Source organism: Dendrobates tinctorius, unplaced genomic scaffold (genome assembly GCF_039654945.1).
Source record: "Dendrobates tinctorius isolate UK_male_01 unplaced genomic scaffold, ASM3965494v1 ptg000241l, whole genome shotgun sequence".
Taxonomy (NCBI): Eukaryota; Metazoa; Chordata; class Amphibia; order Anura; family Dendrobatidae; genus Dendrobates; species Dendrobates tinctorius.
In genome coordinates, this window is record NW_027361908.1 from 14,353,701 (window position 1) to 14,378,981 (window position 25,281).

The window sequence follows — 25,281 nt, forward strand, 5'->3', positions numbered from 1 at the left end:
GGTGCTGTATTACCACACTGATGGCAGTTCTAGTGATGTAGTACTGTATTGACGGATGTTCTGTGAGCACATACCCTTAATAATAATAATCTTTATTCCTGTTGCCGGATTACATCCGGATTAACTGTAGGTTGAACGCCGCGTACAGCCACAGCGTTCAATCTGCAGCATCCAGATGTTACAGCATAGTGTAGTGGCGGGGATTTTATGAAATCCTGTCTCCACTATGCGTGCCAACACGCATCCGGCGGCCCTGCGTTTCTGGAAATGCGGCGTGTCTTTATAGACCGCAGCATGTCTATTTATCTTGCGGAGATGCTCAGTCTCCGCAAGATAAATAGCCTACTCTATGTATACGATGCAGCGATTCCTGATGTGTTCAATGAGCACATATGGAATCACCGAGCGTACAACAGGGGGAGGCGCTTTGGGCGGAGCAGGGTTTCCGCTGTGTCCAAAGTGCTGCAAGGATGCTAAATGGAAACATACCCTTAGGCTGGTTTCACACTTGCGTCTTTTTGTGCTGTTTTTTCACGCAAAAAAAGCATGCTTTTTTTTTCCTATTCTTAACATGGGTGCGCATACACATGCGTTTGTACGCGTTTGTATGCGCATGTGTATTTTTGTAGTATGCGCTCGGGCGCACAAAATGCACTCTGTTGCATTTTTTGAGCGTCCGACTTGCCCCCAAAAAACGCATGCGCATGGAATGCGGTTTTTTTTCACCCAACCACCCATTATAGTCTATGGGTGCGCTGACGTTTTTTAAAAAAACGCACACGGTGCGCAGCGCCAAAAAAAACCGCAAGTGTGAAAGTAGCCTTAGGCTGTGTGCCCACGTAGCGATTTTTAAGCATTTTTGCCGCGATTTTCGGCGCGAAAACGCTGCAAAAACGTTTAAAAATCGTGTACAGAACGCCCCCCCATGCATTCCTATGGCATTCCGCACATGCTGTGCTAATGCTGCGCTTTTTTCCGCGGCGGAATCGCATCGCGGAAAAAAATCGCAGCATGGTCATTCTTTTGTGCGGAATTGCAAAGAATTGCCGCGATTCCGCACCCATAGGAATGCATGAGAACCGCTTACTTCCCGCATGTGGCTATGCCCACCATGCGGTAAGTTAAGCGTCTCATGTGCGGTTGGTACCCACGGTGTGGAGGAGAGGAGACTGTCCTCCAGGCCCTGGGTACCATACCCCTGTAAAAAAAAGAATAAAAAATAAAAAATCGGGGTATATTTACCTTCCGATGTCCCGCGCTGCATTCCCGGCCTCAGCGTTCCCAGTAATGCCTTGGGGCAAGATCCTGTGATGACGTAGTCTCGCGTGACTCTAGCGGTCTCGTGAGATCGCTATAGTAACGCGAGACCAACGTCATCACAGGTCTCGCAAGGCATTACTGGGAACGCTGAGGCCCGGGATGGCAGCGCGGGACGTCGGAAGGTAAATATACCCCGATTTTTTTTTATCATTTTATCTTTTACTATTGATGCCGCATAGGCGGCCTCAATAGTAAAAAGCTGCTCACACTTGTCAAACACTATGTTTGATGAGTGTGACCAACCTGTCAATCACTTTCCAAGCGATGCTTCAAATCGCTTGGAAAGTGCTTGAGAAAATTGCGTCAAAATCGCGAACAGAATCGCGGTGAAATCGCGCGGAAAAAAAATGCGCGATTTCTGGGAAGGAGTCCGGTTTTTGGTGTGCGTTTTAACACGCAACATGGGCACATAGCCTTAGTCTGAGTGATCAGTAGGGGGTGTCACCACTTAGGGTATGCGCACACGCTGCGGATTTTGCTGCGGTGTACAGTACCATTATTCCCTATGGGAATAAAAAACCGCTGTGCAGACGGTGCGGATTATCTGCGGTTTTTCAACCGCAGAAAGAATTGACATGTCAATTCTTTCTGCGGATTCCGCTGCGGTTTGCCATCTCCTCCATTGTGGAGATGAAAAACCGCAGGGCAGAACCGCAGAGCAATCCGCAGGTCTTTTGACCTGCAAATTTACCTGCGGATTTTACAAAATCCACACGGCTAAATCCGCACCCCAATCCGCAGCGTGTGCACGTAGCCTTACAGTGCCTAGGTCAGCAGACATGCCAAATACGGCCCTGATTACAATCCCTCTTACAATGGAAGACATAGTATCAGGGTGAGCTTATAACGTCAATACAATTTTTACTGTTGGTAGAATTTTTGTGGATAAAGTGGCCAAGTGTCATTGAAGTCTATTCATACATACAGAAGGGGTTAATGCAGAGCAGTATGTGTTACTACAGCTGAGGGGCGCTAATGAATGTGGCTTAGTGATACCGCATATGGTTACAATGTGATATATAACCGCTCGGTGTGACTACTGGCTTATTACACGGACGTCTAACACCGGAATAACCGAGTGAGCGCCGCTAAGCCCATCCCGCAAGTAAAATGGCGTTACGTGAGGTAACCAGGAAGTCGCTTGAGCGTAATGACGTCACGGCACGCAGGGCGCACGCTCGTCCCTGTTGAGTGGGTGCGGCGATCCCGTGCTTCCTTTTCTCGCAGCTACTCATGACGGAAAGGTTAGTTTCTAGCGCTCCTAGGCCTTGACCCCGGATAATATTGTGCCGGTCTCCCGGTAACCGCCTGTCCTCACTCTCTCCGCAGGAACATGCCGGCTAAGGGGCCCCTGCAGTCCGTCCAGGTTTTCGGACGAAAGGTTAGTGTTTGCGGGAGCCTCGTGTCCGGAGCCGGGGGGCGGCCGGCCTGCTGGGTACCTAGCATGTACGGCGCTGAGTTCTGCCACGCGTGCCACCCGCCATGTGCCGTGGTCCCGGACCCCACGGTCCTGCACCGCATGAGCTAGGAAGACCCCCATTACATCGCGTTGTCTCTGCCACGTGAGCGCCCCTTGCTCCAGAGGCCTGTGCTGCTGCTGCCCTGCATGAGCCCCTCGTGCTGATGAATGGCCAGAGCGCTGCTTATACTGGGTGCAGGTGGGAGACTGGCTTTCCATCATTCATGGCAGCGCTCTGTGGCTGCTGGATAGGGATCCTGCGAGTGATGACCTCCAGCAGTCCTGGTTCTATATCTGGTTAGCTGACGTGGTGTGACGTTACTGCTGCATGACGTGCACGCGACATCCAGAGAGGAGCCGGGAATGAGGTAAGGAGACTCGCAGCCTCCCGTCTAGCGGTAACGGGTTCCTCACCGCACTGCTGTAAAGCCAGTCACCCACATAAAGCAAACATAGCGTTAAAGGGGTTGTCTGGAGTTGGTGTAAAAGTCTACGTCGCGTGTGACTGCTGGATGACCATGCAGTGCGCATATGTCCCATGTATGTGATTTACTTAATGTGGTCATTGGCCAACAAGGCGCTTCAGCTTCTCTATAGAAGTGAATTGAGAGGCGGTCATATGTCCGCAATGAGAACAAATCACATGTGGGGAAATGTGTCCACCCTCTAGCATCGGGGGTACATCCGGGCTCCATAATCGCTGCAGATTGTTTTCCGGAGCCTCAACCAGTCCTTTTAAAGCTTGTGTAAGCATCATTGTTCTTGGCAGGACCTGTGTAGCTGAAAACATTGTGGCCTGTTTAAAAGCTACTAAACTACCTCCAATCATCAAACTTATAGCAGATGGTTTCACGCACTCTGCGGCCATCATTTTAGTGGCTGATGACCATGTAAAGCAGTGTTTCTCAACTCCAGTCCTCGAGACCCACCAACAGATCAAGTTTTCAGGATTTCCTTAACATTGCACAGGTGATGGAATTAGTGCTTGAGCAGGTGATCAAATTATCACCTGTGCTATACGAAGGAAAATCTGAAAACATGACCTGTTAGTGGGTCTTGAGGACTGGAGTTGAGAAACACTGATCTAAATGAAGAACGCACGTTTGGATTAACTTGGGTCGCTGTTATACTTGCCTGTCATACAGGTGGCCTTTTTTTAATGGTCAAATCTTTTGCATGCTGCACATTTTTTTTTTCAATTTTAAAAACTGCCACATAATGAAACGCAGATGGACCCCATATTCATGACCTTTTTTGGCATTACATTTGCTTGTCTGTACCGGTTCCTGGGTGTGGACAATATCAAACCACTGCAGTCAGGCACCCTAGGATGGGAGCAGTCTGTATGTAGATAAAGTTGGGGCATTATGGTGACATCTATGAGTTATGTCTTAGTGATTTACCCTGAGATACCACTAGACCATAGCTGAGAGTTCCTTACAGCATCTTTTGTGGATAAAAGTGCTCATGGCCACGAGATTTGACAGGAATTTGACATCACTTATCGAATGATGTTGGATTTTAACCTCCGTTCCAGTTACTTTTGGAGAGATGTTTCCTGTGATGTGTGGCAGTCCCATGATATCCATTCCTAAGGCCGGCTGCCCACGATCCAAAACTAGCAGCGCTTTGGAAACAGCATATGTTTGCTCCGTCCAAAGCGCTGTCATCTATTGAACGCAGGTAATTCCACATGTGTTCACTGAACCGTACTGAATCGCCACATTCAATACACTTCTATTGATGTAATTTCCCTTGCGGAGACTGGCGTCTCCGCAAAAGAGATTGCCATGCAGCAGTCTGGAGAGACGCGTCGCATGACCATGGGTAATCCACAGGTGACTATGCATGCTAGAAATCCTGTTCTCTGCGGCTTTGACGCTGCATAAATACTCCGTGTCCAACTCGCAGCAGTTCCTGATCGTGGCCACATACCCTAATATGTAGAAAATTGTGTGCAGAACATAAAGCCTTCTCATATCGGAAGCTTTTCTGGGTGTAAAGATTTTTTAAGTTGCCTAAATATGCCATATTTTTTTTATTTTTGCGGTATTCCTCTGCCATCTATCCCTGGTCCTGATGGCTTTTGGTTGATTCAACGCAGTGACACCTTTGCCATTATGTCACACACTAGATATTTGTTGTGGTGTTCAGACATCACACTGCATTTTCATAAGCATCAAAAGCCTAGGAATGGTGGCAGCAGCCCAAATTATGGTAATACTGGTAACACGTCAGGCATTTGGATAAACCTTTTCGCCATAGCCGCTTAGCACAGACCAACCTACTCTTACTAGCCACATGTGGTAGTACATTATAGGCTTGGACTGAGGTGTGGATGCCATCCATAAACCTTAGTACATCCATGTAGGACTGATCATGGCTCTGTTGCTCTGTGTGGATGTCATCCTAATACCATAATCTTTCCTATCAGAAAACTGCAACTGCCGTTGCCCACTGCAAGAGAGGGAATGGCCTCATTAAGGTCAATGGAAGACCCCTGGAGACAATTGAACCTGCTACACTGCAGTACAAGGTATGACCCAACCCGTGTTGACCGTTATTAATGCTTTGTGAAAATGAACGACTGGAGTATCCAAAAATATTACTTAGGTTTTGAATTTTTCTGTCTCTGCTTAACCCCTCAGTCGCCACATTGTTCTGTCAGATATTACATCAATGTAGCTTGGTTTACATAACTTTAAAAAAAAGTCTGTCTTCCATCCCACCCCTTTCCATATAGATAACTATAACATGGCACTGATTTCTCACTTGTCAACCACTTACTCTTTTAGCACAGAATGACTGTTCAAACCAGTTCCTGGAGCTAGGTTTGCCCTTGGTGTGTCCAGTCATTTATACACACATTCAACCCATCTATCTCTGCTTTCGCCTCTTTTTTTTTTTTTTTTTTGACATAATCTGAGAAGGGCAGAGATATATGGAAATTAAGCAGGTGGTAAGGTGTATGTATGTAAGTGGCTGCACTGTGAAGCACAGAACGCCTGTATTTGGTTTCAATCGTGTCTTTGTGCTGACAGTTCCTTTTAAATGGAGCAGATCCTTAGTATGCTTACTGCTTTCCAAACACCATGGGACTGATGAGGACAGCCAAATAAAGTACTCAACTTTGTCAGTCTTTTAAGGGTGCAAAAGACAAAAAACTGGCACATCCAGACTTGTGTGAATAGGTGCATACCAGGAGGAGGTAGTCTGTGTGTGTGTGTGTGTGTGTGTGTGTGGTTTTTTTTTTTTTTTTTTTTATATTAGCTTACGCCCTCCCTCCCCCAGGTGGTGATTTTAACTACAGCAGGTCAGTACCTATCTATAAATGCAGGAATTGCTGACAGAAGCGTCCACATTCACCCAGGAATTCAGACCTCAGCCTTAGGCTGTGTGCACACGCTGCGGTTTTGGCCGCTGCGGACCCGCAGCAGTTTTAGCTGCGGTGTACAGTACCATTCATTTGAATGGGAAAAAAAAAACGCTGTGCCGACGCTGCGGAAAAAAACGCGCGGATTTGCTGCGGTTTTGAATCCGCAGAAAGAACTGCATGTCAACTCTTTCTGCGGAAACCGCTGCGGGTTCCTATCTCCACCATTGTGGAGATAGTGAATCCGCAGGACCAAACCGCAGGCAAAACCGCAGATAATCCGCAGGTCTTTGGACCTGCGGATTATCTGCGGTTTTTGCAAAATCCGTGCGGATTAATCCGCAGCGGATTCCGCAGCGTGTGCACGTACCCTTAGAGAGGTATTCACACAGTGTAGGTACCCATCAGACTTTGAGGTTGACGATGGTTGATGGGCAGATATAATTTGGCCAAGTTATATGCTAAGCGTCTCCATATTTTTTTCCTAATACTCCATAGCCGTATTGCTATTCAAATTTCATATTCCACATTGACATGCTTTAGCATGATAGAGTGCAACCTTATTTTGTATATTTTAAGGGTGCAGTCAGACAGCTGTATAAATCTGAGCGAGATCGGAACGCAAAGCTCGGACTTGACAGTCGGTCCTCTTGACCCGAGTGTGACATTTCTGTGCAGTTGTCATGCTTGAGTCAGGAGAACTGCCTGGCAGTCTGAGCATTACTTTCTGATCTGTCCAATTTATACGGCCGTCTGACTGCACACTAAGGGTCTGTACATACATTTCATTTTTGTTGCGCTTTTTTTTTTTTTTTCTGCACTGTCTTGTCACAAAACCTCAAGGATTCCCTAGTGCCAGCTAAGTGAATGAGATTCTGAAGTCTCATGCACATTTCTTATTTTTTTTCCTTGCAGATCTAACTCTGCGGCGTGTCAGTTCAACCGCCTTGCCACAGATTTCGCCCATACTAATGAGTGGGGAAAAATCTGCACCAAAATCACACGAAAAAAATCGATACAAAAACAAACCCATTTTGCTGTGTTTTTCTGCCAACAGATGCAGAAATTTCTGCTAAAAATACCATATTTTTCGGATTATAAGGCACATTTTTTTTTTTTTTTTTTTTTTTTACCCCCAAGTGGGGGGTGGCTGTGTCTTGTAATCTGAATTTAGCTTACTGGCTGCAATGGACCCAGTTTGCTGCTGCAAGAAGCTTCTGATGCCAGCAGTGGAGTGATGCCGGAGGCAGCCATTTTCCCTGAATTCACCATACTGAAATGCATGGAAAGTGTGGGGGCTCCAGGCTTTCACAAAATGTCGGCAGAGCCCCCGCACCGCCTAATGCCACTACAAGCCTGGTTCCTGCAACATCTCCCCACTCCTGCCTCCACCGAACACAATCGTTTGCCAGCCTGGGGCCATCAACAAGTCCTGCCTCCACCGCCGGCTTCCTGCAGCAGCGACTCTGCTCCACCTCCGCTGCCCTCTTTCCATATTTTCCTGCCCATGCTTCGGTGCATCTTATCCGCAAAATACAATACTTAACGTGTACACTTACCCCAAGTCCTATTTATAGCATAGCTGCTTCATAGACTCAACACTATCCTTAAATAGCAGTTTACAATGGCTTGGTACACAATCTGGGAAAATTAGTCAACTGTACTGGTTATACTTCAGAACAACACACCTTTCATTTAACAAATGTTTTAACACCTTCTTGCCATAACCAATTTTTGTTTTTGCGCTTTTGTATATTCCTCTCCCACTTCATCCAAGGGCCAGCTATTGGAAAAAAAAAAACCCAAACCTGCAGTTCTGACAGTTTTGTTTTTATAGTATTCTTTGGGCTATAAAAATAGCCTGGCAATATGATTCTTCAGGTCAGTACGATTACAGTGATGCCAGACTTATAACGTTTGAGAAAAGAAAGCAAAAGATATAACAACCTGTGACGTACATTATTGCTCATGAGTTGCTAAAGAACATATGAAGCCAGCTCAGGAGCTGAGCTTTCTTCATACCAGGCAGATGCCAGCTGTGCTAAGTAGCCAGCTTCAGCCTGTGAGTACAGTGCCTGAATCTCGTGCCAATCACTGATGTTTGCCTATGTAAATGCTGCTGCATTTGTGACTCCGTTGTGGCGTGGGAGCTCTGGTTCCCCCCCATGGGTTATTACAGCAGCCGTAAAAGGAATTGTCCACTGCTTGAACAGCCCCTTCTCATTCCCGATGTTTGGCCCTGTTTAAAATAATAAAAAAAGCTTATACTCGCCTTCTGTGCCGTTTCAGAGGTGTCTTCATTTGCGTTCCCGTGTCTCACGTTATGACGTGAGCACTGCGATTAATCAGTGCTGGTGTTGCTGTCCCCACCTTAACCCCTTAGTGATCACCAATACTTTTTACTGACCTGCGATATGAGGTGACAATCCTGTAGCTGTCAGCCACTGACTATTGTTTAACCCCTTAAATGCTTTTGCCAATAGTGACTACGGCATCTGGATGGTAAACAGAGTGTGGGGGCTCCCCTCTTTGGTTCACTTGAAATAACCTCACTTGAGCCCGGAAAAGCGAGTGCCCACATGGGAGGCGAGGTATAAACTTTTTAATTTTAGCAGGGCCAAACATAGGGCATGAGAAAGGGTTGTCCAAGTAGTGGACAGCCCCTTTAATGTTTTCCAGAACTACCAGAATGGTTCTCCTATGAAAAGTTACTATGTTACAGGCTGCGTGTCATAGGAGAAACCGCTATTTTACTATATACTGCAATATTGTGTGTTTGCAGTATAGATCCAAAAAAAAATAGAAAAAAATACTAGTCATGAGTGTACTTGCTTGGATATGAAGTGTTATCAGAGCATGATCGAGTCCCGAGGCTACATGTCTCCTGGCTGTTCCAGCTTCAACCCATGCAGGGATTTCCTGTTTGTTAGGCAATCCCTGCATGTGTTGCAGCTGTCGGAACAGTTGGGAGACATGTAGCCGTAGGAACTCAAACATGGTATTTGAGCACGCTGAAGTTACTCCATTAGCACTCGAGCATGCTGTGATAACACTTAATCCGAGCACGCTCGCTAATCACAAATTCAAATGGCCCCCTTTACCTCCTTAAAAAAATAAGGAATTGAAAATGTAAAAACCTACCCAGTATACTTTTATTCCCTGAAAATTCATGAAAAAAATCTATGAAAAGTATTCATTTTTTATTAAACTATATGTGGAAAAGAGGAGAGCCATGTGAGGGCCAATCGACAGAAGAATAAGTAATGGGTCTCAGAAAATGGTAAAATACTGTATTTAAAAAAAATAAAAATAATGGATAAGCTTGCTGTGACTGTAATTACTGTCCTGTAGGAGCATTTTATCAGGTATTTTTTTACACAAATGCCGTAAAGAGGGGAAAAAAAAAGGTTAAACAGCGATCTGAACAAGCTTCGGTCACTGCTCTTAGTAGAGTGCCAAAGGTGTAACACAGCGGACTTCCACCGGATATGGTTTTTACTGCACTCCTGACCCTGCTACATACCTGGGCACCCGATGCAAGACACATTGTTACATCCTACATTGTTAGGAGTTCAGTATGCAATTTTGTATTAATGTTCAAAAGAGTTGTCCAGTACTAGGACAACTCCTTCTTAAACCAAATGTGATGCCCCGATAAAATAATAAAGCCTATACTTGGCTTCCGTGCCAGCCCATCCAGTGTCTGCACTCGCTCTCCTTGGGCCTGTGATGTGGTGTTTTGACTTCAGTGCCCAATCGGTGGAAAAACTGAACATGAATAGTAAGTCTGGGCTGCAGCTGATCCTCTGGCTTCCTCTTCATGTTCAGTTTGTCTGAAAGCGGAGACGGTGTCACAGCCCGGGGGAAAGCGAGTGCCAGCACCATGCTTCCGGCACCAGCACGGGAGGTGAGTGTATAGGCTTTATTTATTTTGGCCGAACATTTGGCTTAAGAAGGGGCTGTCCTAGTAGTGGACCAACACTTTAATATGAGATGTTTCAGAATCTCCTTTACATCTGCGCACTACCCCAAATTTACAATGTACTCATCACTGTCCAGCTTTCCGATCCCCTACATGTTCCTGCCATAAGCGCTTTTGTGTGGCCCACAATACCACAGTGAAAGTGATGCGGCAGAGAACACACAGCAACTGTTTTATACTGTGACGGTTGCTGATACTAATTGTAACTTCTCATATATAGCTGCTGGAGCCTGTTCTTCTTTTGGGCAAGGAGAGATTTGCTGGTGTCGACATCAGAGTCCGAGTGAAGGGTGGTGGACACGTTGCACAAGTCTATGGTAAGCACAGTGTTGGTTTATGTAGTGGGTAAAGTTTTTATCAGTAGTTGATTCGATACAATAGACCTGCTAATAGTCTTAAGGCCCCGTGTCACAGCGATCTCTCGCCAGCGAGATCGCTGTGTGTGACGGGGATCAGCGACTGGCCTCCCCGCCGAGTATTGCTGATCGTGCACTATCGTCCTGGGCCATTTTTTGATCGTTGCTCTCCCGCTGGCCAGCGCGCATCGCTGCGTGTGGCAGCGGGAGCCAATGATCAGCGAGGCTCCCAGCGCTCTAAGCAGGCGCTGGTATCTAAGGTAAATATCGGGTTTGTAAGGCTACTTTCACACATCAGTTTTTTGCCATCAGGCAGGATCCGGCTATTTTTAGAAAAAACGGATCCGGCATAAATTTTGGAGAACTGTAGAAACGGATCCGTTTTTCTGCTGGATCCGTCTAGCAGGTTATATCTGTTCCTGGGGGCTGGCCAATTGGATCTGAGCATGCGCAGACTTAAAAAAACGGATCCGGTGGCTGGATCAGTCTTTCTGGATCCGGCGCATTCCGGCGCCCATAGACTTTCATTGTGGCAAAAAGCCGGAAGCGTCGGATCCGGCGCTTCCGGCTTTTTCGCCGGAGACAAACGTTACAGTAGCCGTTTTTTCCAGACGCTGGAATTAGACAAGTAGCCGGATCCGGCAAAAAACGGATGAAACGCAATGCCATCCGGTGCTAATGCAAGTCAATGGGGAAAAACTGGATCTGGCATTGCATTTCGCCGGATCCGGTTTTGCAAAAAAAAGCCAGATCGCGCCTGATGGCAAAAAACTGATGTGTGAAAGAGGCCTAAGTGGCGCGCGTCACTTGGTTACCCGATGTGTACCTTAGAAACCTGTGTGCTCGTGCCGGGAGCTGCGAGCACACAGGTTTCTAAGGTACACATCAGGTAACTAAGTGACGCGCGCCGCTTACTAACCCGATATTTACCTTAGATACCAGCGTCCTCGCTGGTGCTGATTGCTGGTGAAGATGCCTGTTTAGCAGCTCACCAGCGATCATGTAGCGATGCTCCAGCGATCCTGACAAGGTTGTATCGTTGTTGAGATTGCTGGTGCATCTTTAAGTGTAACGGTACCCTTACTGTGTGAGGTAACAAGAGTAATGTAGTGTGGTTTCTGTTCCACATGATGTATGAAACAGAAGTGTAAATTATTTACTTTGCATTTGAAATTGAAATACTTTTTTTACTTGCAGCCATCCGTCAAGCCATTTCCAAGTCACTTGTGGCTTATTACCAAAAGTGTAAGTTTTAATTTATGGCATGATATGATTTTAGATATACCCATCTTGGATTTGAGATAGCTGTATAGATGCATGTATTTATATATTGCTTTGTGAATTTGCATGAAAACGTGACTGTGCAGCATTTAAAAGCTTCAGATGAAAGCAAAACTGAATCCAGTTGTAAAAACTACATATGAGCGGGCTTTATTCTGTCCTTAAAGGTAGTTTTTACAGATGTTCTTTAGAGACACTTAAAGAAATATTAAGATAAACAATGAGATGGCCGACATTACCTGGTGAGAAGTATAATCTATGTATCTGGTATAAACATTTATCATCTTATTTTAGTTGTTGATGAAGCTTCCAAGAAGGAAATCAAGGATATTCTCATTCAGTATGACAGGACTCTTCTAGTCGCAGATCCTCGTCGTTGCGAGTCCAAGAAGTTTGGTGGACCTGGAGCCCGTGCTCGCTACCAGAAGTCTTACCGTTAATTTCATTGTACTCTTTCAATAAACCATTTGAAAACCGTTTTCTCTTTATATTCGAGATCTAAAAAATGCTGTAGGACATGCTGGTAAGCCACAGTTCATCTATTTCTAAAGGAGTTGTTCACAATGGACATTAATTACATGTGGAGTGGATTTGTGATAAATCTCTAATCACTGTGAGCAATAGAATTGGGATTTGGGAGCCTCCTCAGTAAGTGCTCCATGCATAACCACAACAAGGAGTTTAGAGGTCATCCACTACTTGCAGCTGGAAGTACTCACTTGTGGGATGTCTTCTGATGGTGTCTGCTGCAAGGAACTATACATACACCTTCTGTTGATTTTGAATAGTAGGCAGATATGTAGTACCAAGCTGCAACCTGTGTCAGAAGATTGCCAGCCAGCTCTGCAAGTGAGTACTTCCTGTCGCCACCACTGATAACAGCTGAATGGAGGGGGTGCCAGTTGTTGTACCCTGACTGATTAGGCATTGAGACATTGGTAACCTATCCTGAGGATATGTCATCAGTCATAGAGCTTGTCCATTACTTAAGGTACTGTCACACTTAGCGATGCACCAGCGATCCCGACAAAGGTATGGATCGCTGGTGCGTCGCTAATGAGCTGCCACACAGGCAGATCTCACCAGCGACATAGCAGCAGTCGGGGGTCGCTTCTTACCTGTCAGACGAGGCGATCCTGACGCCTGCGTCCACGCGTTGCTCGTCTCCACAGCAGGAAGCTGACGATGAGAAACTGCCCAGGCTGTTGTCGCACGATCAACGATAACCAGCGGGGGAGCCGGTCGGAGGCAAGTATCACACAGCGATATCGCTAGCAATATCGCTGCTACGTCACAACCAGTGACGTTATAGCGATATTGCCAGCAATATCGCTTAGTATGATGGGGCCTGAAGTCCATTTATGGCCACATTCACTCTGACATTACATTCTTTGTGGAGATGGACATGGCAGTGTGTTTTATGGTTTGTCATTCCCATAGACATTAGACTTGCAGGCTGCATGCATGAGGACCACTTGTTTCCAAGCAATCCTTGCTGCTTGACTGTTCTCGCATGTCAGTATCCCTTTGCAGTCACTAAAAAAACAAACTTCTCCACAGTGTGATCCTAAACTTCATCATTTTATCATTCTACAAACACACAGAACCAACCCACTTCTGCAGTTGTAATGTGAGCTTAGTAGTAGAGATGAGTGAATCATTGGATGTTCGGCTTTGACGAATATACAGTAAAAAAAAAAAAAAAAAAATTTGGTTTGGGTCTGAACTTGACCCCCGGTCCAAACAATACACGTCACTGGGGATCTGAACTTCGGTGCTCTAAAAATGGTCATAATAAGGGCTGGTCATAGGGCTAGGGAAGGCTTTGCGAGCAAATGTGATTAGGGAAGATACATACAGTGAGCCTGTTAGCAAGCACAATTTTGCTAGAGGAAAAAAAAATAATGGCTCCAGCAAAATGGTGCCTGCGCAACATCGTCTGTCGGCGATACATGCTTCTGTTGTGCAGGTGCCATTTTGATGGAGCAAAATTTTTTCTTCTCTAGCAAAATGGCGGGGCTTGCTCAGTAGCATCTATCGGAACGTGATAGATGCTACTGCGCAAGCGCCCAATCTCCCGATGCCATTGTCATGGAGATATCTTTTTTTTCTTTTAATTCCCATGATGGTGTGGGCATAAATGCATGTATCCTGCTACAGCGCAGGTGCCATTTTGATGATTTTTTTTTATTTTTTTGTAAACCTGGCCCCTCCCCCCATTAGTATTTGCAGTATGTAAAATAGGGGGCAGGTCGCTAGGATCAGTGACTGATCATAAGTCATACAAATTAATAGCTAATGAGAGCACCATATCAAGACCCCCCTCAGGCTGCCCCGGAGCAAGAGCATATCATTAGCTCAAAACTGAAAAAACAGATTGTGCTCGGCAAATTACAGGTTGTGCAATCATGCTAACAGGTTTGCTAAAGGGCAGGGGGGAGGGATGGAGTACTCTGGCTTTTCGCACTGTATCCCCACAGCTATCACACTGTGTTATGGCAGTCCGTTAACGCTGCCGTTAGTGAGTTCATTTTCTGGTCTGGAGGTAGTGAGGCTGATTTAATCAGTAGAGATCTGCCACCTGATAATGAGGATGACGATTGGATCTCAGGAATCTCAGATTGGATTTAAGACAGCCGACGCCCTACTCTGGTGCTGGTGATTCCTTCTGCTTGTCAGGTCTTGGTTCTCAGCTCTGTTCCAGTCAGCTCAAGCGAAGTTTCTCTGCTAATGTTCACACTTGATTTTGTTCTATTCAGTTTTTTGTGTGGTTAGCCAGCCCCGGCTGGGGCTGTGCTGAATTTCCACTCTTATTTATCTGTATTTGCCAATTTGCTTTTTGTCCCTTATTAGATTGGCCTCTTTTTGCTCTGTCTCAGAATATTTCAGAGTGCTGATGTAGTGGGAGAAGTCTAGTGACTTCAGGGTTAATTTTGTTATCAGAAGTGTTGGACATTATTTTGTAGGGTTTTGGGCACGTTGCAGACAGTGTCTTTCCTTTCCTCTCCTTTTTAGTTAGTTTGGGCCCCATCGTTTGCTCAGCCTATTTTCCTGCCTGTTTGTGTTTTCACCTTGTTTCACCGTCAATACATGTGTGGGGGCTGTCTATTCCTTTGAGGTCTGCTCTGGGGCAGTTAGTTTTCCCCTTTTCTTGCTTTAGGCTTATTTAGTCCTCCGGCCGTGACGTGGCGTCTAGGTTCATCGTAGGTACGCTCCACGGCTGCTGCTAGTTGTGTGGGTTAGGATCAGGGATCTGCAATCTGCATAGTTACCAACCTCTGGTTTTTCTGGGCTTAGCATGTTTAGGTTTTTTCCTCCTCGGTGACCCATTCATAACACCCCCATTATCGGGTGCATTGCAACGCATGCCTTGTGCTAGCGATATGCCGTCATTCAGTGAGGCTCCGTCACCGCTAGCGGTCTAGCATAACACGATCTCGTTATGCTATAGCGTTAACGCAGTCCGTCAACGCTATGCGTTGAACGGGCTGCTTTAATGCAGTATTAACCTGGCCTATGGGTTGCAGAGTACACAATTTTTTGTTTATTTTTGCAGAGTGCGCAGCCACTATCTGTCACTCCAGCTGCGTCCTACCCCTACACTAATGGGAGCATAATGGCGGTGGCATTCGTGATCCCGCCTTTATACAGGCTGGGCTACGTGCTGCGCTGGCCAATCGGAGCCATGCTGATACTCCGGAAGTGCTCACTGTCTAAAAGCTTGCTGATTGGTGCTGCAGCCTTTCAACAGGCTTTATTAGACTGAGAAAACCAGACATGCAGTAAAAAGACTGACTGTGTTCAGGGTTTCGATACTACATTAGATGTCTGGTACTAACACCAATCTTCCCAGTTCAAGTTGCTCGTCCCTTGTCTGTATACCAGGTTTTCATGGCAAATTTCAACAGTGTTTAAAAGTTGGAAGCATCAAAACTTAAAATATTTTTTTTTTTTATATAATTAAGAACCCTTAATATTCTAAAAAATAAAACTTACTTTTTACATTTGTTCAATTAAAAAAAAAACTTTTTGATGACATTCCATTTAAGGTGCTACCTCTTTCTGCTATGGGTGTTGGACACATCTGAGTGCTGTAGTTTATCAGCCCCAAATATATTAAGAGTTTCAGGGCGCAAGCATGGAAATCACTTGATTCAAACAAATCATTTCTGCTTTGACTGTTTAAGACCTTTTCTATATTAATGTTGATTATATAATGAATTATCTTTAATAGAAAATGGGCATGTTGTGTTCTATCTTGAATTTACTTAACTTCTGCCACTTTGGTTTCCTGATGTGTCTGGGCATGACACTTAGGCCATATGCACACATTGAGTATTTGGTTAGGTTTTTTTTTATTATACCCCAGTCTTTGTAAGCCAAAACCAGGAGTGGAACAGTCTGGAAAAGCATAATAAACATTTGCACCACGTCTGCATTTTTCACCCACTCCTGGTTTTGGCTTACAAATACGTACGTAAAAAACTCACCAAGTACTGAATGTGTGCGTGTGGCTTTACCCTTTGCAGCCCCTGGTCACAGAAGATGCAGTCGATATCCGACCACATCCTCTACACCAGGGTTCCCAACGCCAGTCCTCAAGGCCCACCAACAGATCATGTTTTCAGGATTTCCTTAGTATTGCTCAGGTGATGATTGCATCACCTGTACTATACAAGGGAAATCCTGAAAACATCTGTTGGTGGGCCTTGAGGACTGGAGTTGGTGAACCTTGCTCTACACTATGCCTAACTCAACTGTGAACTGGGTATGCTCCCTTGGATGTCAAGTTCACAGCTGGGGGATGAGTTGGGCGCCATTTTATTTTCCAGAACTGCTCTGAAATACGATTTCCCCAGTTAACTGTTCTGCAGTGAGCCGGGACTTTGCAGTCTAATGCAGGGATTTCTGAATGAGGCTTTACTGTTACCTCAGCAAAGCCGCATCATAAGTCTGTGTCTGCAGATGCAGCCGTTAAAGACACAATCAGACGTCCCTGCATTAAACATCTGAATAAGATGTTAAACTGACTGGAGAACCAGATCTCTAATAGAGATGAGCGAACCTTTAGGGTATGTGCACACGTTGCGGATTCGTGTGCGGATTTCTCTCACCCATGACAGCACCACGGAAAGAGGGGATCTGCCCTTCAGGGACAGAAACCTACAGATAAAAAGGGCGGTACCTCTCCGCCTTCAGTTGGGTTCCTGTCCCTGACAGGTGATCCACAGGAAGGCGGTAACTGCACGTTCTTGGAAGTCCGGGGCCGACCTGACCGAAAGATGGCAGTGGGGAGGCCCCTGCCATGGCGGCTGCCCGAAGCCGCCACCGCTGGGGCCGATGCGGGCTGCCAGGTGAGCGGGGGGGGAGACGTCGGAGCCGCTGCTTCAGAAAGGAGGTCGGGGCTCACAGGGACCCGGTAAACATGCGGGCAGCGCCATGTTAGAAGTGTACCAAGATGGCCTCTGTCCCGGAAATAGGAACCGGCGCATGCGCAGGAGTGCTCTCCCCGGCAGACGCAGTGCAGGATGGGAGCGGTGATGTCACACACAGGGTAATTTAACATGGTAGGGCTGTAAACAATCCTGGCTGGAAGCGGTCCTGAGCAATGGGGAATAGCGACCAGCAACAGAAGCAGCAAGCCAGGCAGCAGCTTAAGCAGCAGCACCACCATCATCGCCAAAAGGAACGGGACAGGAGCAATGGCCGTTCCAGCAGTCACTCCAGGCAGCGCAGCATGTCAGCTGCAAGGAGCAAATCGCCACCAGGAGATCAGCCTGCACGGGACCTGACTTCATCTCCTGAATCGGTAAATGCAGCCGCGTACTTTTGGGTGAGTGATCTTCGTGAATGTTCACCATTGTAATAGAATTCCTTTCCTTTATTAGGGAAAGAAGGGGAAAAAGAAGAACAGGGAAAGCCCCACTTGTACTAGACCCCTACCTATATCATGGGAGAAAAAACTCTGAATCTTGTACAAAAGAAGTCCTGTTGTGAGCTCATTTTCGGTTTTGCCTCTGGCTTCTGGTGAGGGTTATGGAGCTGTCTGTGCTGACAGAGGAGTAGTGAGTTCTCTATCTGGACTCCCTCTGTTGGTGAAGGGAAGTAATGAAGCTGATCTAAATGGCAGGGACCGGCCACCTGAGGAAGGGGACTGCGATTGGACATCAGGAGTTTCTGATTGGATTTAAGGTAGCCGACTCCCTAGTTTCTTGCTGGTGATTTTTCCTGACTGTGACTCCTGGTTTCCAGTTTGGTTCCTGCCTTCCTAAAGCTAAGTTTTCTCTGCTATTGTTCATATGAGTTTTTGTCTGGTTTACTTAGTTTTTGTGTTCAGCCAGCCCTGGCTGGGACTGGGCTGAATCCCCATTTTTGTCTCTGATCAGTTGATCTCTTTTGCTCTGTCTTCAGAACATACGTGAGTGCTGATATAGTGTTTTATCAGACGTGTTGGACATTCTTTTTGGCAGGGTTTTTTGCATGATTGCAGACAGCAGCTTTTCTTTCCTGTCCTTTCTAGTTAGCGAGGGCCCCATCGTTTGCTCAGCCTATCTTTCTACCTGTGTCTGTGTTTTCATCTTGTTTCACCGACAATACATGTTGGGGGCTGTCTATTGCTTTGGGGTCTGCTCTGGGGCAGTTTAGATTTTCCCTTTCTTTCTTTAGGCTTATTTAGTTCTCCGGCTGTGACGAGGCGTCTAGGACCACCGTAGGCACGCTCCACGGCTACTGCTAGTTGTGGATAGGATCAGGGGTCTGCAATCCGCTAGTTACCAACCTCTGCGGTTTTCTGGGCTTAGCTTTTTGTTTTTTCCTCCTCGGTGACTCATTCATAACAAAGTCCTCTGTCAGGAAACCCCGGATTTCGCCTCTGACCTAAGAGCCGCAATCAAATCGGAGGTTCAGAGTGCCCTTATATCCCTTAAGCACAGGGGGAAAAAAGAAAGACGATAGTGACTTCCCAGTCGGACTCTTCGACGTCGAGAAATCATATCTAAAACCTCGGAATCCGGTTCCTCATCCTTGGACGAGGAAACTGGGGGCGTCACTGCTTTCCCCTAGAAGAGGTAGACAAACTAGTGAAAGCTGTAAGGTCTACCATGGGGGTGTTGGACCCTAGGCCTGATAAAACAGTCCAGGACATAATGTTCGGGGGACTAGGCAGAAAAAGCGGAGAGTGTTCCCGCTAAATGAAAATGTTCAGGGCCTAATCAAAAAAGAATGGGACAAACTGGACAGGAAAAACACCACTGTCCCTTCTCTTAAAGGAAAATATCCCTTTGATGAAGAGGCATCTACATCTTGGGATAAAGCCCCGAAGCTCGACGTAGCCGTTGCAAAGGCCTCAAAGAAATTCGCTCTTCCCTTTGAGGACTTGGGCACTCTCCAAAATCCCCTAGATAAAAAGGCAGATACCTTTCTTAAAGGGGCATGGGAGTCAGGAGGTAATCTCAGGCCAGCCATAGCATCAACATGTACCTCAAGAGCCCTAATGGTATGGGTGGACCAACTTGAAAAGCAACTAAGGGAAGGGACGACAAGGTATAAGATCCTAGATTCTGTCCCATTAATAAGGGGAGCAGCTGCCTTCTTAGCGGACTCATCGACCGATTCAGTCTGATTATTGTCCAAAGCAGCAGCACTCTCAAATGCAGCCCGAAGAACACTATGGCTCAAAAGTTGGCCAAGGGACATACAGACCAAAATGAAATTGTGTTCAATCCCCTGCGTAGGGAAATTCCTTTTTGGGGAGACGTTAGATGACATCCTCCAGAAAGCAGGGGACAAGAAGAAAGGGTTCCCAAATTTGGGACCTGCAGCGTTTAAGAGGCCCTTTCGGAATAGAAAGGAGACCACCGAAGGAACAAAAGTGGGATGACAGAAGAAAAGATAGAGGGTTCCTCTTTGGTAACTCGTCCCGAGACAAAAAGCCCTCTTAAGTGACAGTTTGCCCAGGGTGGGGGGGAAGGTTAACCCTTTTCCTTCCAGCCTGGAAGAAAATCTCAAACAACCCATGGATAGTAAACCTAATCCAGGAGTGCCTAAGAATAGACTTTCTCTCTCTCCCACCTCAAAAGTATGTAATAACTCTGCTAAGATCCAGTACGCAAGAGCAGAAAGCTCTAGAAAACGAGGTCCTAAGCCTGGTGAAAAAAAGTCCTCCAGGAGGTTCCCCTGCAGGAAATGGGTAGAGGGTTCTACTCCCATCTTTTCCTGGTGACCAAACCAGACTGCACTTTCTGGATAATCATAAATTTTAAACAATTAAACAGATACGTCAGGAATCACAGCTTCAAAATGGAGTCGATAAGGTCCACCACCAAAATCCTGTTCCTGAACTGCTTCATGATGGTATTAGATCTCAGCGACGCCTATTATCACGTCCCCATTCACAAAAACTCCAGAAAATATCTCAGGTTAGCCTTCTCAATAAAGGGCAAGGTAAAAGAATTCCAGTACAGAGCCTTGCCGTTTGGAATATCTGTAGCTCCATGGGTATTTACCAAAATAGTAGCGGAAATGATAGCCCATATAAGGGAGCAAGACATAATAATCCGTATCTAGACGATTTTTTAATTGCAAGCAGCTCGGCTCAAAAATTTCGGGAACAGAGGGACAGGGTGATGGATACTCTACAAGGCCTGGGCTCGCTCCTAAATCTGAAAAAATCAAGATTGGAGCCCAGCAAAGTACAGGAATTCTTGAGTCTAACACTGGACTCAAACATTCAAGAGTGCCGCCTCCCAGACCATATGAAGGAGAAAATCACTCAAATTATAACAAGAGCAATCCAAAATCCCTCCATGACGTTAAGGAAAGCTATGTCACTGCTGGGTTCTCTCTCCGCCTGCCTGCCAGCAGTCCAATGGGCTCAGTTACACACGAGAGATCTCAGTGGGACGTATTAGCCAACCAGTCAGCAGTAGGGGGACAACTAGAGGGTCGTATTACCCTACATTCAAAAACTATTCATTCCCTAGCTTGGTGGGGAGACGAAGACAATCTTTCCAAAGGGATCCCCTGGGTAACAAAAATAACACAGTTACCATGGACACCAGTCCCACGGGATGGGGAGGACACATGAACGAGGTGGCTCAGGGTGCATGGGGAGGTCAAGACTTAGAAGCCTCCTCAAACCAGAAAGAGCTCTTAGCAGTGGGCTACGCGTTAACACACTTCCTACCCCTGCTCCAGAATAATCATGTCCGCATATTTTTGGACAATCAAATCACAGTGGCCTATATAAATCATCAGGGGGTACCAGGTCCCGAGCCCTAATGGACACATCTTCCAGAGTCCTCAAACTAGCAGAGACAAACCTGCTATCTCTGTCAGCACTACACATCCGAGGCACGGAGAATCAAAGGGCAGACTTCCTGAGCCGCACCCAATTGCGGCAAGGGGAATGGGTCCTAAAGTGGTCCATTTTTCGGCAGATTGTAAAAAGGTGGGGGGCCCCGGACATAGATCTGTTTGCCAACTTCAGAAACAAAAAAGTGGAAACTTTCTGCTCCCTAGACCCCAGGGGTAATCCTGTAGCTCTGGACGCATTTATGCTTCCATGGACACAGAGTCTAACATATACCTTTCCCCTGATCATGCTTATTCCGGTAGTCCTAAGAAAAGTCAGGGAGGACGGGGCAAGAATGATATTAATAGCCCCCTTCTGGCCCAAAAGAACCTGGTTCTCCTGGCTAAGAATGGGTAACCGACCCATGGATCCTACCAGATCTCCCGGATCTGCTATCGCAGGGCCCAGTGTTACACCCTCAGACAGGGAACCTCCATTTAACAGCATGGAATTTGAGAGGGCGCTGATGAGGGTCAGAGGATTTTCAGAGAGCCCTATAACTACATTACAAAAAAATAGAAAACCGGTTACGATGAGAGCATATGGGAGAACATGGAAAAAATTCTTATCCACTTTTGGGGTAAAGGTTCAGGACTGGTTTCAGATTGACATGATCCTAGAATTTCTACAAAGGGGCCTAAAACAGGGTCTGACGGTCAAAACAATAAAGGTTCAAGTAGCAGCTTAGGCGCCCTTTATAACCATGACGTGGCGGGTCACCCTTGGGTGACACGATTTATTAAGGCCGCAACAAGATCTAGGTCAATAGCTAGTCAAAGGTTACCGTCATGGGACCTGAATCTTGTACTGTCCACACTGACAGGCCCTCCGTTCGAACCTATTCACTCAGCATCCCTAAGAATCCTGTCATTAAAAACGGTGCTTCTGGTGGCACTAACATCCTCGCAGGGTGATCGATATTCAAGCTTGATCAGCAGAGCCACCTTTCACAAAAATTCTAGAGGATAGAGTCATTTTAAAACCTGACCCGGCCTACCTACCTAAAGTGTCATCACATTTTCATAGGTCTCAAGAGGTAGTCCTTCCTTCCTTCTGCCCAAATCCTAAAAATAAGGGCGAAGAAAAATTCCACACCTTAGATGTGAAGTGAGAATACAATATCTAGAGGCCACCAAAAATTATAGGAAGGAAGGCTCTCTCTTTGTGTGTTTCCAGGGACTTCGGAAGGGACTCAAAGCATCTAAGAGTACCCTGGCAAGGTGGATTAGGGATGCGATTGCCCTGGCATATTCATCCAGTGGAAATACCATCCCGGAAGGGTTGAGAGCCCATTCCACAAGAGCGATGGTGATCTCATGGGCTGAAAGATCTGAGGTATCAATAGAACAAATCTGTAAGGCAGCCACCTGGTCATCACCTTCAACCTTTTTCAGACACTATCGATTAGATCTAGCCTCTACATCTGACCTGACCTTCCGGAGAAGGGTCCTTCCGGCGGTGTTTCCTCCCTAGGCTACCAATCTCTGTAATTCTCTCTGTGGTGCTATCATGGGTGAGAGAGAATAGCTTAATTACTCACCGATAACGGTGTTTCTCGGAACCCATGACAGCACCCGCTTATTCCCCTCCCCTTCATGAGTGTGGTGAGCACGTTTTACTGTTCGTAGAGTGTTTTCGTTTAGGCACGGTGCTTCTGATCAATAAGTAACACTATAATGTGCATATATTTCTGTTGTTTTACTAACCTGGAGACCCTCTGATGCTCTGTAACCAACTGAAGGTGGAGGAGAGGTACCGCCCTTTTTATCTGTAGGTTCCTGTCCCTGAAGGGCGGATCCCCTCTCTCCGTGGTGCTGTCATGGGTTCCAAGAAACACCGTTATTGGTGAGTAGCTAAGCTATTTCCTGCATGGAATCTGCAGAATCCGCAGGTCAAAATGCCTGCGTTTTACCTGTGGATTTTGTGTGGATTTGGCCTGCGTTTTTACACCTGTGGATTCTTATAATGGAATATATGTAAAAATGCTGCGGAATCCGCACAAAGAATTGACATGCTGAGAAAGTAAACTGCTGCGTTTCTGCACGGAATTTTCCGCAGCATGTGCACAGCGGTTTTTGTTTTCCATAGTATAACATGGTACTGTACATCCCTTGGAAAACTGCTGCGGATCTGCAGGGCCGAATCCGCAACGTGTGCACATACTCTCAAGGTTCGGTTTGGATTTGATGAACGGACCGCCGTTCGCTGAACAGTTCAACGAACGTGCCTAAATGCCATTAGATTCAATGGGAGGCTAAACCAAATGCATCAACAACCTTAAAAGCTTCCCAAACAGCTAAAATTAGGTGTAGACACCTTTGAAAAGTGTCATCAATTGACCCACAGTAGAAATTTGCAAATGGCACAGTAGCAGTCAGTCATGAGCCATGCCTGAGGTATCCGGGTCTGGCCCAGCATTTACAGCTTAGAATTGAAGTTTCAATGAGAACTTGGTGATTAAGGGAGCGGTGTAAGGCTATGTACACACACTGCGGATTCTGCTGCGGATCCGCTGCAGTTCTGCAGACAATTTACAGTACAATGTAAGTCTGTGATTTACATTCAGCTGTGCACATGCTGCAGATTTTCAACTGCGGAAAAGCTGCAGTTTTGAATCCGCAGAAAGAATTGACATGTCAATTCTTTCTGCGGATTCTGCTGCGGTTTGCCACCTATTCCATTGTCCAGGTGTCAAACCGCTGGCCAATCCGCAGGTTATTTTAGCTGTGGTTTTACCTGCGGATCCGCAGATACAAATCCGCGGGTGAATCCGCAGCGTGTGCACATAGCCTAAGCCTTCTTAGCTGTGAGCCCTGATACATCATGCAACACCTCCAATTTTTTATTTTTTTTTAAATTCCTGAATCAGATGGCGCAAACATCAGTTTTATAGATTACTATTGATAGAAAAAATGTAAGGATAGTAACACAGGCAGTTGACTGATCAAGTGACCCACAGTAGAACTTGTTATAATGGCACACGAGCAGTCAGCCTTGGCTCATGCATGAGGTATCAGGGTCTAGGCCAATATTTACAGCTTGGAATTGACGTTTTAATGAGAACCTAGTGGTTAACGGAGTGGTGTAAATCTTAGCTGGGAGACCTCACACCTCATGCAACACCTCCAGCTTTGAATTGAAATTTAAATTAAGGCAAGGTGGGTAGTTATGAGGAGGGGCTGTGGGGACTTTACAAAGCTTTGCCTTATGTTGTCAATCTTCTGCTTAAAGAATGAAGCAAAGTCTTCAGCTGAGATGAGTGAATAGGGAGGTGGAGCTGGAGAACGAGGAGAGAATTGAAAGCACTGAATAGCTGTTTAGTGTTGTGAGGCAGGGATGATATGAGAGATGAGAAGTAGGTTTGTTTTGCTGCAGTGACAAATTGCACAGCATTTTGACTACTATTACTAGATGGGCTACTCGACTCCCTTTCTTTCTCAGCTGCACATGGGTATGACTTTTAGATGAGGGACAGAATGTGCTCCAGTGGATGTCAAGCTCTGCATCAAGTGACCTCTTTTCTTCCTCCACCTTAACATCATACACAGTACAGTCCTTATAAGTGGCACCCCAATTACCCTTGTTTATCCCCTTGTCGTAACTTTCCAATCGCCCAACTGACTGCGGGGAACCACAGATGTGCAAGTCTTCAGGGCTGTTTGCACATTATATTCCATGGGCATCAGAGTTCTGCTCTAAAGATTCACAGACTCAAGAGAAGGAAAGTATCTGCGCAGATGAGCAACATTTTTTGCGGTTGGATCCACAGATGGTCAAAGTAGGGACCGACCAGAATCCAGACCCTCATAACCAGACGTTAACCTTGGGGGTGTAGGTGAACCTTATGGGACTCGGATACCTGAGGCGCATGTGGATTGTACTATGCTATTAAGGCAGAAAAAGGAGTATGGTATTCTCATGACGAAGAATGGGTGAACAGAGAGGATGATGACTAGGATGTAGTTCACACTTGGTGTGAACCCAAAGGCACGCATCTGAGTAGCTCATCAGAGGAGGAGGAAGTCGAGTAGGTTACGTTGCTGCTTCCCACACAATGAGTGATGCAACAACGACAAGCCCTGCATCCTCAGTCACAACTCTGGCTGTGACAAGCATAATTATGATATGGTGGGGATATTATTTATTATTATAGTGCCA

At 46.1% G+C, this 25,281-nt stretch overlaps 1 protein-coding gene across 1 annotated transcript; it reads left to right on the forward strand.

The window, feature by feature from the left end:
* The first annotated feature begins 2,429 nt into the window (after positions 1–2,429).
* Positions 2,430–12,247, forward strand: RPS16 (ribosomal protein S16). Its single transcript, XM_073556968.1, has 6 exons — positions 2,430–2,564; positions 2,650–2,701; positions 5,214–5,315; positions 10,355–10,451; positions 11,688–11,735; positions 12,066–12,247. The coding sequence occupies exons 1-6, from the start codon at positions 2,554–2,556 to the stop codon at positions 12,209–12,211; spliced, it is 456 nt and encodes a 151-aa protein (XP_073413069.1). The 5' UTR covers positions 2,430–2,553; the 3' UTR covers positions 12,212–12,247.
* Positions 12,248–25,281: the final 13,034 nt, after the last annotated feature.